General features: G+C 48.4%; 1 protein-coding gene across 2 annotated transcripts in view; it reads left to right on the top strand.

Annotated features, from left to right (window-relative positions):
* The window catches only part of SUSD1 (sushi domain containing 1), a 79,060-nt gene extending 66,705 nt beyond the window's left edge, over nucleotides 1-12,355 (top strand). For both annotated transcript variants that reach the window (XM_074953517.1, XM_074953516.1), the window contains 2 exons: nucleotides 2,536-2,629; nucleotides 11,148-12,355. In XM_074953517.1, the coding sequence (XP_074809618.1) occupies nucleotides 2,536-2,629; nucleotides 11,148-11,283 (230 nt within the window). In that variant the 3' untranslated portion in view covers nucleotides 11,284-12,355. The remainder of the gene's footprint in view (nucleotides 1-2,535; nucleotides 2,630-11,147) is intronic.
* Nucleotides 12,356-13,319: the final 964 nt, after the last annotated feature.

The raw sequence follows: 13,319 nt of genomic DNA, 5'->3' as shown, positions 1-13,319 counted from the left end.
GAGTTGTTGTAGCCATGTTGGTCCCCGGATATTAGAGAGACAAAGTGGGTGAGGTAATATCTTTTATTGGACTTCTGCTGGTGAGAGAGACAAGCTTTTGAACTTACACAGAGCTCTTCTCTCATTGCTGGAGTGACATTGCTAAAACCCAATTTTTAGACAGGATAAAATTTCCATTTTCTTCCTTTTAGTCAGGCCCCTTCACAATGATTCTATTTCTGAAAATACTGTATTTTCAGGGGCATCACATGTTTGTTTGTTTTTTGTCTTGGACACTTTTACCTTTTCTCCCTTCTCTTCTTGAAGGAATTCTTTCTTGCCACACTTAAGATCCTCTGCAGGCCAGCAATAGCCTCTGCAGCTCTGGCTCTCAGAAACTCAGCCAGCTTCAGGGATATGGCAGCTGTGGCGGCTGCCTGTTTTTCTAAAGAGTATTTTTCCTGTTGGTAAGAGCTGCAAAATAACTAGAGGTAGCAGAAACTTTTGCACCAAAAAGGTTTTTTGATGAAAAATTCTGTGTTAATCAAAATGTGTAGAAAAACCTATCTGGTTTTGATAACATTTTGTTTAGGGGAAAAAACCTAAAATGAAGCATTTCAGCAACATTGAAACGTCCCGTTTTTGACTGGAATGTTTCTATTTTTTTGTTTCTAAACAAACTTTTTGAAATTAAATTAATAGATTTTTACATTAAAGTATTGGTTTTTAAAAGGTTAAGATCAAAACAAAATGCTGCTACCAAAACTTTTTTTTTTTTTTAATTTTGTTTCATGGGAAATTTCAAACTGGCTTCGTTTTCTCCTATTTCACAATGGGGACAGTTTTTTGAAATTGTGGAATTTCCCATGACATGGAAATCTGGTTCCTGCTAAATACTTAAAAAATGCCTATGCAACCACAGAAAACTACCCCTTTCTCATATCTCTGTCTTCTGTCCACGCCTAGAATACTGCTACAACCCTCTGGCGTGCAGATTTTTCTCTTTGGGAGGGGGCAAAGGAGAATTGGAAGATGGGTGTGGGAATGGGGCTTGTCTTTCCACTCTGACTCCACTTCCCCCTAGATAGGTCAGTCTTCCATGGCCTTACTGGATCTTGTACAACTTGAAAGGCTGTGAGAATTTTTGAGAAGCTGAGTTCTTTAAGGAGTGCTTCTTCATTCCATTTGCAAAACAGAGGAAGATCTAGACATTCAATAAAACCACGGCTATTTAGACCAGATTTCTCTCTGGCAGAGGCCTTCTAGTGAGGCTTTGATTATCATCCGATAAATTGCTGTAATAAAGAGTGCTATAGTAGTGATGGAAATAGGCTTCCAGCCTTATAATTAAGAGTGGTCTGAATCAAATCAGAATGTAGTGATTTTAACTAAAATATAGTAATACAAAGGGGTGAAAAGATTTTTTTTTTTGTCGTGTTAGTCTGTTCCATGGATTTTTGATTTTTATATATGAAAACTGGTTTGTGATGAAGTAAAGGTTTATGTATTTTCTTAAGTTCTGACCAAAATTGAACATGTATGGAGGCTGATCAAATACTGCACATAAGATCTTAAAACCCTGATTCTGAAATTATCACTGGTAGTTATTTTCCATGACTACAAGTAAACACTATGACTGCAGACCCTGACCTTGCAGTCACACATGTGAGTAAATGGAACTGCGCACGTGCATAAAATTACTCCTACACTTAAGTGTTTTCAGCATCAGGGCCATAATTCATGAGGTGCATATTGTTGTTTCTTATGCATGTCTAGAAAATAAGAAGTGGCTCATGCAGTCAGAGCAAAGAGTTATTTGCATCATTTGGATAGAGTTGACTCCTGAAAAGTTTGGTAACAAATGACCACTCCTTCACACTTCTTTCTTCTGAAATACCATGATGGGGAAATGGCTTACTCTTATCCTGACTGAAAACTTTGCAGGCCAGTCATTTATATATTTATATGCAGATTATTCATTCCTCTTCTCCTCAGACACATGCCATTTTTAGTTTACCCTCCTCTCCCAGTTCTCAGGAACACAAATATTTGAGGGATTTCTTCATATGCTGCAGCAGTCTGTTCTCCCCAGGTGTGATTCCGAGGTGTTCATATTGCTGTAGTTACCATCCTAAAAAAGGAAATAGTACCCAGATTGCAAGAATTTGGAAGAGAGGAGTTGAGCCATTTGATGACGGATTGGTTATTAGCACCGGAGCCACCCTAGTCTTATGACTTTGACTGAAACAGATGATGATGTTAGAGGAAAAGGATCTTGATTTACTTTGACTGTCAAAAGCTTTAAAAAAGGGGGAGGTGGAGAGCAGGAAAGTAATAGACAGGAAAATGTAATCTCTTTTGAGAAATATACCATTAATCTAATTTCTTCAGTTGGCTGCTGGCCATTGGATGTTCAGCTCAATTACTGCTTGATGGAGCAATAAATCCAGAGTAAGAGTTTAACTTTGATTTAGGTAGTGAATCACAAGACACTGCTGCACCATGGTAACATTTTTGGTATTTGTTTTCTTGAACTGTTTGATGTTTTCTTTTCAGATTTATCATCCACTCTGCAACATATGACTCTTGCTGGATTAGGGTCAGTCACTGCTATCTGCTTTATACTGTTCTTGTCCTTCTTGGCAGCACGGTATGTTACATTAACTATTAACTTAAATTTGTAGCTCTCTTGGCAGGGAGGGGTTACATGTTTTGTTTATCAACCAGTCTTTCTCAACCAGCCTCCTTTGTTTAGGGCTTATCAGGGGGTGAGAAGCTACATGAGGAGTTCCCCACCTTCCCTGTGCTGTGAGAGATCCTTTCATTGAACTGACTAGCTGATAAAGTACAAGCCCAAGCCCGTTTATCCTCAAAGTTTTGCAGGGAGCATCAGCAAAAATGGGGGTTCATCTAACTAGAAGAGGGAATGGGAAAGCAGTTCTGATCAAAGATTCAGATCAGAGTGGTGTCAGCTGAATGGCGGATAGATAAATGGTGCTGTTCTGAGAATGAAGTAGCCATGCTTCATGGAAACTCCGCTGCCCTTTCCATACCTATGACCTATTGGTACACCTACGGCCGTCACCATTAAAAACATCCTAATTTTGTTGTAAGGAACCATCCAAAGGAATAGTAAAACTCAGTTGCTTATTAGAGGTGGGCCTGTAATGAAAGGTTGAACAAAAATTATGGTAAAATCTTGGGGAGATTGTTAAAGTGGTTGCTTGGAACATGGGCTGGAGATGGGCTTTCATGCAGGTACAGTAGCTTTAAAACTGCCCTTCTTCCAAGGCAAAACACATTATTTTGTTCTGTAATCCTATGGTGCGGGGGGAGGTTTATGGATAAAATGCTCCTTAATAAAAATTTAATTGTAGCTCTAAATATGTCTTTGCCCAAACCTTTTTCTCTCTGGAATTTGCCATTCTTCTCACTTATGTATCACATGAGAGGCCAGTTGCCGGCGATTTCTGTGTGGTGAGATACAGCGCTCTGATCAATTAAGCTGCTTATTTGGCATTCAGAAATAGAATGGCATGAGAGAGAGTTTCATTTCATAAAGAGATGGGGAGCAGAAGGGAGAGGGATTATTTGGGGTTGGCTATGTTTTAATTAGATTCTTGTGATCTAAATTCCACAGCAAAGGTTCCAAAGCCTGGCTGTGCTCTTGGCAGTATTTCAGGAGGAAAGCGATAGCCACGTTCCCTTGGCAGCAAAGCATTATGATGAACCTCACTGCAGGTTTTTTAATGTTTTTGGAAAAGGGTGTTGGGCCTAAACCAATCTTCCAGGTAAACTGGGCTAGAATCATTTCCAGGATCTGTGCTGCCTTCTGACAGCGGGGCCACTTGCAGCAGAAAGTCAACCCAAGCAGTGTTGTGGCAGAACGAGGAGTCAGCAGTTGTCTCTCCACCGGGGCAGTGGACCAGAGTAGGTCAAGGGAGCTGGAGAATCCCCTGACATTCCCTGAGCAGCCTGTTTTCGTGAGGCCCCTGGCAGAGGTTGAGGCTGGCCCTTTCCCAAAGGAATGTCTGAGAGGGACAGAGAGTGGAAACCCCATATCCCCTCTGTCCTGGATACCCTCCCCATCTCTGGGTATAACAGTCCCCATGTTCATGGGTACCAAGTATCCCTACTTTTTTAAGTATCTGTCTACTACATTGTCTATCTCCTGGAAGAAAATCAAACACGAGGAATGGGCACAGTAACGAGGTTTCTACTTTGAGTGCTTGCTCATGTCGATTCCATTCTAGGTGGGCGCGCGCCCACGTGTGCGGCTGTCAGAGATTTTTGCCTTAGAGGTACCCGTAGGGCCAGCTGTGGCGCCCTCCAGCCTGCCATGCTCACGCCACGGTATATCAGATGCCGCCGGCACATGCCCTCTCAGTTCCTTCTTACCCCTGTGGTGGTCAGTCAGAGTGCCTCTCTTGCTTGGCAAGAGCTAGCGGTTTCTTCCATTGGACTTCGGGCCTTCGGGCCTCTGTTTGATTGTTGTTAGTGTTAAGTAGTTGTTAAATGCTAGTTGACTGATAGCTAAGGTCCCAGCAAGGACTTTGCCACAAATGAGGCATGCCCCGAGCTCCCAGGTTTAAGCCCTGCTCTGTCTGTGGCAGGCCTATGCCTGTGAGTGACCCCCACGACAGCTGCCTTAAGTGCTTGAGGGAGTCACACATCAAGGCGCATTGCCGGATCTGTAAGAACTTTTGGCCTCGCACCCAGAAGGAGACGGACATTCGCCTCAGGGTCCTCCTGTTGTAGTCCACTCTGTGCCCGGCTTCCGAGCCCTCTACGCAGGCCGCACCAAGTACTTTGGCCTCCGTGCGTAGCCTGTCGCCGGAGGTGAAGAAGCGCTCGCTGGCACTGAGCAAGAAGGCCCAGGGGTCATCTGGTAGAGGACCCGGGCCTGCCTGCCAGCTTTCTCTGGAGCAGCGCGAGCGTGCCTCTGCAACTGGGGCTATTAGCCCTCTTAAAGGTCTGTCACTGGCTCTGGTGAGCGGTATGGGACCCACGATCCTGCCTACACCGTCGTCATCCCAAGCCCAGGCGCAGAGAGAGCACAGGTCTCCACCTGCTCCAGTGATGTCTCCGGTGCACAGGACCAGGCTAAGGCTCCCCGAGAGGGCAAGCCAGCCGTTAAGATCCCTGCGGGGGCAGGGGAGAGCCGTCAGTCACTGGACAAGCAATCCTGTGGCAGGTCACAACCATGTCATCAGTTGCCCAAACTCTTCCCCCAGCCACTGAGACGTTATTCCCCAGTGCGGGGTCAACGCTTCCCATATTATGACTGACATCATTCGCCCTCTTCCCGATCTGCGTCTAGATGTCAGTCTGGGTTGCCGGCGCTGTGGGACTCCTCCCCCTTGTGTTACCGGTCTCCGTGGCATCATTCCCCCTGACGCCGATCTCCCCGGCACTGGGAACATTCTCCTCAGTATAGCCACTGGTCACGTACTCCTGGCCACTTACTTCCTGGCGCTCGCCAGTAGCCACAACCAGCAAGCAAACCCAGACGTTGACGGCTCCTGCCTGGTTGCTGGAGGGTGGTTCCTCTGGCATGGAGGCCCAGTTCAGCCCATCGCCTCAGTCTCCACAACGGGATTGGGCACCAGAAACTTCTCTGCCGTCCACAGTACCGCAGTGGCAGCAAGGCCAGTGGCCAACACAGAGGCTGTATTGGGGAGCATGGGGCATTCTGGTGATGGCAATGCCCCCTTCGCAGCATGCTTCAGTAGCCATATTGGAGCAGAGATCGACGGCCCCGCGGGCCCAGTACTGGAAGCTCGCTCTGAGGTCAGGGTGGAGGATCCGGTGCCCACACCCAAACCTCCCTCTCCAGCGGCTGCCAAGCCCTCAGTACCTCCACCAGCAGCCACGGCCTCTTCCCTGGACGAGTCGGTTGCAGGACCTTCCAGGGCCAGCCCCCTGGGTAACTTTAAGGAACATCAAGCCCTTCTCAGGCGGGTGGCCGAGAACTTGGGCCTGAAAGTACAGGAGATGGCGGAGCAGGAGGACACCCTTTTCAATGTCGTCTCTGCTTCCACACCTGCCCGGATTGCCCTATCTGTACATGACGGGGTCCTTAAGATTGCTAAGGATCTGTGGCAGACCCCATCCTCTATCCCGCCCACCCTGAAATGGGCTGAGAAAACTTTGTGCCGGCCAGAGGTTTTGAGTACCTGTATACCCACTCTCCCCCAGGCTTGCTGGTGGTGTTGGCGGCCAACGATTAGGACAAGCGGGTCCCCACCGCCTCTGCCCCAAGAACAAAGAAGCCAAAAAACTTGATTTATTTGGCAGAAAAATGTATTCAACAGCCAGTTTACAATTCCGGGTGGCGAACCATCAGTCCCTGCTGGGCTGCTATAATTTTAACCTCTGGGAGAGCATCCAGAAGGTCCAGGACTCCCTTCCTCAGGGTCAGGCTCAGGGGTTTGGCACTCTGGTAGAGGAAGGTACAGCTGTAGCCAGATGCTCCCTGCAAATGGCATGGGATGTGGCAGACTCGGCAGCAAGGGTGGTCGCATCGGCAGTGGTTATGTGATGCAGCTCTTGGCTCCAAACAGCAGGCCTCTTCCAGGAGATGCACATTCAGGCTACCCTTCGCTTGTTGGGCATGCACACCCTGCAGTCTGCCAGAAAACCATTCTGGCCTCCGCCCCCATCGCGGCCTTGGCAAGCCCAGCAGGGATCTGCAAGGAGAAGGGACGCTGCTGGGTTTAGCCATCGCCGCCCTTCCTCCTCTCACTCGCCAGCCCAGCCCGGACCTGCTAAGAACCTTGGGGGCTAAAAGCGATTGTTTTGAGGGTGCGTTCGAGAGCGACGCCCCAGTCATCCGGACAGATCCTGCCCATCCTTTCCTCAACCACCTTTTCTCTGTACCGCTCAGCCTGGTCGCGGCTTACCTCGGACCGCTGGGTCCTGGACATAGTAGCTTGGGGCGAAACACTGCAGTTTTTGGATACCCCTCATTCCCGCCCCCCTGCTTCCCCGTCCCTTTTCAGGGACACTTCTCACGAGCAACTCCTGGTCCAGGAGGTCGACAAACTCCTGCAGTTGGGGGCTGTAGAGGCAGTTCCTCGGGACATGAAAGGCAGAGGATTCTACTCCCAATACTTCCTAATCCCCAAGGCCAAGGGGGGCCTCAGATCCATCCTGGACCTGTGTGGCCTCAACAGGTGTCTCAAGAAGTTGAAGTTCCGAATGACCTCCCCGGCCTCCATTATCCCCTCTCTGGATCCGGGGGACTGGTACGCGGCTCTCGACTTAAAGGATGCTTACTTCCATGTATACATATTCCCAGGACACAGACGGTTCCTGTGTTTCATCGTGGCAGGGCACCGCTTCCAGTTCACGGCGCTACCTTTTGGCCTGTCCTCGGCCCCCAGGATGTTCACGGAATATGTGGCGCCAGTAGCTGCTTACCTCAGATGTCACGGGGGTCCAGAACTTTCCATATCTCGACGACTGGTTCATCAAGGGCAGGTCTCTGGGACAGGTGCAGAGAAGTCTCAATCTGGTACGCTGCACCTGCATGATCTGGGCCTGTTAATAAACACAGAAAAGTCCACGTTAACGCCGGTCCAGTGCATAGAGTTTATTGGCGTGGTTCTTGATTCCATGTGAGCTCACATGAAGAGACATCCAATCACCACAGCCCACACTTGCCTGCGCCTGATGGGCCACATGGCAGCATGCACATACATGGTCAGGCATGCCTGGCTTCATCTGTGACCCCTGCAAATGTCTCTGGCAACAGTCTACCTTCCCAGCAGGCACCCCCTGAACCGAACGGTCACGGTGCCGGACCGCGTCCTCTCATCCTTGAACTGGTGGCTAGACCCCAAGTCAGTGCTGCGGGGAGTTCCCTTTGTGTCCCCATCACCGTTGCTCACCCTGGTCTCGGACGCGTCTGACCTGGGCTGGGGAGCCCACCTGGGCGAGCTCAGCCCCCCAGGTCATTGAATGCAGCAAGACATAACTCTTCAGATCAATGTCAGAGAGCTCAAGGCGATGCGCCTGGCCCCCAGGTGGACCTGTTTGCATCCAGGCATGTTCTGTTCCCCATACAGCAGGGACAAGGGTTCCCTGTCAGACGACTTCCTGATCCTGTGGTCGGGAACGCTGCTGTTCGCCTTCCCGCCGGTGCCGCTTATCCACAGAGTCCTGCTAATGGTGAAGCAGGACAAAGCATTGGTCATTTTCATAGCCCCGGTGCGGCCTTGCCAGCACTGGTTCGGCATGCTGCTGAGTCTTTCAGTGGCCGACCCACTGCAGTTACCTCTCTGACCGGATCTGCTATCCCAGAACCACAGCAATCTGCTGCACCTGACGGCGTGGGTGCTCCGTGGCTAAGCACGGATGAGCGGGAGTGCTCCGCGGCAGTCCAACAGGTCCTGCTGGGCAGCAGGAAGTTTTCCACCAGGGCCACCTAGGTGGCAAAGTGGAAGCGCTTCGCATGTTGGACCTTGGACAAGAGCGTTCTTCCTGAGGAGGCCTCACTGCAGGACATCCTGGACTATTTGCTGCATCTAAAGCTCCAGGGCTTGTCGCTGTCTTCAGTCAAGGTACACCTGGCTGCCATTTCTGTGTTCCACCCTCCGTTTCAGGGCAAGTCAGTCTTTGCCCATCCCAGGACAGTGTGGTTCCTGAACAGGCTAGAGCGCCTCAACCCGAGACCCAGTTCCCCCGTAGGGCCTGAATCTGGTGCTGTCAAAGCTCATGGGCCCTCCTTTTGAACCCCTAGCTTCCTGCTCCCTCCTGCTCCTTTCCTGGAAGGTGTCCTCCTCGGTCGCTATAACGTCGGCCCAGTAGGTGTCCGAGATCAGGGCACTCACGTCAGAGCCACCCTATATGGTCTTCTACAAGGACAAGGTCCAGATGCACCCACATCCGGCTTTTCTGCCCAAGGTTGTTTCCCAGTTCCACATGGACCAGGACATTTACTTACTGGTCCTCTGTCCAAAGCCTCACGCATCAGATGAGGAGTGCAGGCTGCATATGCTGGACGTCAGACGGGCGCTGGCCTTCTACGTCGATAGAATATGGCCGTCTGTAAGTCAACGCAATCGTTCGTTGCTGTCGTGGACAGGATGAAGGGCTGCGCGGTGTCTGCCCAGAGAATTTCGTCTTGACTCACGGCGTGCATCTGCCACTGCTACGAGCTGGCAACAGTGCCCCCGCCAGTGATCATGACGGCTCATTGCACTAGAGCGCGGGCGGCGGCTGCGGCCTTCCTAGCGCAGGCGCCGATCCAAGAGATCTGTCGGGCCGCCACCTAGTCCTCTGTCCATACGTTCGCGTCGCCCTACGCGCCGACCCAGCGGGCGGGAGACGACGCTGGCTTTGGCAGAGCTGTGCTGCAAGCTGTGTGACGGTGAACTCCGAGGCCGCCTCCATTGATACGGCTGGCGAACCACCTCGAATGGAATCGACATGAGCAAGCACTCAAAGAAGGAAAAACGGTTACCTACCTTTCATAACTGTTCTTCACGATGTGTGGCTCATCTCCATTCCATTACCCACCCTCCTGCCCCTGTCTTGGAGTTGTCGGCAAGAAAGAACTGAGAGGGCGTGGGACGGCGGTGCCTGATAAACCGCGGTGTGAATGCAGCAGGCTAGAGGGCACCACAGCTGGCCCTACGGGGACCACTAAGGCAAAAATCTCCGACGGCCGCGCACACACCTAGAATGGAATGGACACGAGCAACACATCTCGAAGAGCAACAGTTACGAAAGGCAGGTAATCGTTTTTTCAACAATTGCCGTCGAATGCTTGGTCCTTCCTCTCTGCTAAGACTTAGCAGGTCAGCTTGAGGCAGAGAGAGTCTGCCACAGCTGTAACCCTTGTATTTTGCTGTCCGTGCAGCAATAGAAGCAGTGAAAGCATACCAGGGCTGGCTAATTCCATATAGCAAATGAGCTTTTGTGTGATTTTTTTTCTGTCGCTAGCCTTCATTTGGTGTTGGTGTAGGCCTGGCTTGACATAAGTAACTCGCGTCGTTTCTTAGTGGGCGTAATTGAGAAGGTGAATGGAAGGTTAAGTTGTAAACAGGGGCTTGACAAACAATATGCTGGAGTGAGGATGTCTGTGCTAGCTAAAATAAGCAGCAACACCTGGATGCTAGGGACTGTGGGCAAGATAAACACAGAATGTAACATGTGAACAGCACATGGACAGAGCATGCTGTACAGGCTGCAAGTAACCAAGCCAAGCCAAAAATGTGTGAGGTGTAAAGAATTGCAAATGCAATTTGATGTGTAAATATACATAAAGGAAGAGTTTGTGTAAATTTGGATGTGTGGTACCCCGTATACCTATCCCCTATGCTTGAGTCTGATCAACTCAGCATAGCTTTGCTGTATGCCAAATAAAGGAACCTGAGTGACTAAATCCAGAGTGGAACTGAAGTGTTCTCCCAGAACTGGACAAGGGGTTCTGGAAATGGTGTCAGAGGGAATCCCACCAGTTGGGTTATTATTTCTGTGGCTTCTAACACCAGAGAGAGCTCCCTTTTAATGTAGGCCAGCATCATCATGTAAGTGCTGAGTGGCTTGCGTGTCTGAATGACCGAATGACAGCGGACCAGGTTTTGAATTCATATTGAAAGCTGCTTATTGACTTCACTGGGGCTGTTCATCTGAATAACTTCTCACCCGTGGCAGTAAGTGCTTTCCGAATCTGGCTCAGGAAGAGACCTTGAACTCTGAGGTGTTTTACAGCCATGGAGAATATATACCTTATTTTTTCAAAAATAACTTTAAAATATGCATTCGCCCAAATTTGCTTAATAGAATTTCCTGTACTTCCCTCACCTCCATCTGTTACTCACTCCTGACATTGGGCTTCCCATATGGACATAGACGTTCAGTGTCAAGACTGCAGCACTCCTGTAAGCTGGGTTTGTACCTGAGCTCTGTCGGTGCCAAGGCTAAACTAGGGCCGTACTCTTTACAGGACATTTCCACTCTTAGAGTACGCTCCTTCTAATACTATACAATAGTAGGAAAGTTTAGCATTTATATAGTGCCTCCCATCTTCAGAGCTGTATAGAAACCTTCTTGCCTGTTTATCTTCTAAATAGAAACTAGTTCTCCTGTAAGTTCTGTGCTTGAATTCTTATTTGCATATTTCTTTACCTAGATTTTTTTTTTCCTTTCTCCCTCACCAGTTCTTATCTCCACGGCACAGTTCATGTACCTCCAGCTGCACTGGCCAAAGGAGTATCCTATGAGACTACCATGGATGCTGCCGGAGTGGGGATTGCATCATCTTTCCTAGCGATTGAAAGTGTCTCTCTTCTGTAATGCAGTCATCCCCCATTTGCCTGGAAGACAGAAGGAGAGAGAATCTAGAATCTGTTTGTTACATCAATACTGCGCTGCCATTTACTGTATCTGCACACCCTACACCAACGACTACGTGAACAGTTGGCGTTTGAAGTGGAAAGTGAGACGCTCAGACATTCCTTGATTTTCTTCATTACTTTTAGCGCAGTTTAGGACTTTCACCAAGGTGTGTATGTCAGAAAAAACACACAAGGACATTTCCAAGCCTCTAGGTACAGGCCAAAGGCTTTTAACCCTCCTAGAAATGTGGGTACCTGGTATAACAGCGGTCTTGGAGTATGTTGTTGTAATTAGTAATATATAGTTCAAATGAAAGAACAAAATTCTTTTAAGGCCAGACAGTGTTCTGATACCCTTCCAATGAGTAAACTTTACTCCACGAATGGTCCCATTGATTTCAGGGGGATTACTCAAGGAGCAAATTGGTATTTGAAAATGAATTAGGTCCATAATCTGTTTTAGAATGTGAGAGAACACTAGCCCCATCCCCCACAAGATAAAACCAAAAAGCAGCTGTTGCATGACCAAATAGAAAGCTCAATCAATTAAAAGTAAGTTTAGCTTCAGTAAAAAGTTTTAAAGTGTTCTAGAGTTGAATAATTGCACTTAAATGTGTGTTACCAAACAGATGTGTTCAGGAGGTATTATGGATGACTGCAAATAACCTACAAAATACTACATTGCACCTATAAAACATTGACATAAGTGCAGTGTGCTAATCAACTGGGCAGCATTAATGGTTTGTGGGGTTTTTTTAAATAAGGAGCTACATGTCTTCAGCTATAATTTATTTCATGTCTATACTTCTGTCATAATTTACAGTTGTGGAGAATCATGAAGATCACATGTTGTTTAATGTAACATCTGGTTAATATAACCTGGTATGGATAAAATTAGCCAATTTGCTGTGATGCGTTCAGGATTAGTGAATTTTTCCTGTATAAGAAAGTTTCAAGTACTTTTGATTTTACTTCAGTTCCTGTTCAGTAGTCACTCCAGAATGATAGCAAAATCATGCTAACTAGTAAAATAAAAAGATCTTGGTTTTTAGCCCTGTGTTGTCTTGTTTTTCCAAGTTATGATTGTTTTTGGTTGATGTTTGCTTCCGTACTCTGTATCAGGGTGTACATTAATCTTTTTGTTTGTTTTCATATGTTTCTGGCCTCTCTTTGCAGCTTGTTTTATGTTTAGTCACACTATCTCCAATTTTGGTTGTGCTGTTTTTTAGCACTAAAAGAGGTTATTTTAAAATGTAAAGTATTACAGACTTCAGGAGTCTGTTGCTACTGGCTGAGGCAAACTGCAATTGAAAATGACATGGGAACCTTTTTATTCTCAGCTTGTGGATAGTGGTGCATTTTCTACTCCTGTGGGCATTCTGCGCCAAAAAATTAAAAATTCTGGGCAAAATATTTTAAAATTCTGCAAATTTTATTTGTCAAATAAATGTGGAGGCTCCAGCATGGCATTGGGGAGCACAGGCCACTGGCTGCACAAAGATGGGAGATCACTATGCAGTTCCCGACCCCAGGACATGGACTCAGCACCCAATCCTGACACAGCACAAAGATCAGGCCTGCCCCAGAAACACCCCAGGGCCCTGCCCCTCCATGCCACATGCACCAGGTGTGAGCAGGCAGGCTCAGCAAGACAGGATCCTAGTGTGGAGGGGTTCTGTGTGGGGCAAGCTGGGTGCGGGCAGCTCAGTGGAGGATCCAGGTGTGGGGGAGATCTGGATGTGCAGAGGCTTGTTGGGGTGTTCTGGGTGCAATGGTAATGGGACTCTGCAGGGGGATCAATATGAAAGTGGTTGGGGCTCAGCGGGGGGAATGTCTGGGTATGGGGGGATAAAGCTTGGCAGGGGTCTGGGTATGGGGGGTTCAGTGGGGGGTCCAGGTGCAGAGGAAGTGGGGCTCATGAGGGTGGGTTCTAAGTGCATGTGGGATGAGGCTCTGTGGGAGGATCTGGGCATGACGGGGTCTAGATGCACGGGG

The sequence above is a fragment of the Natator depressus genome, chromosome 5 (genome assembly GCF_965152275.1).
Source record: "Natator depressus isolate rNatDep1 chromosome 5, rNatDep2.hap1, whole genome shotgun sequence".
In the NCBI taxonomy this organism is placed as follows: Eukaryota; Metazoa; Chordata; order Testudines; family Cheloniidae; genus Natator; species Natator depressus.
The sequence above is the reverse complement of the archived record's forward strand: the minus strand, read 5'-3'. Positions and strand labels throughout refer to the sequence as shown.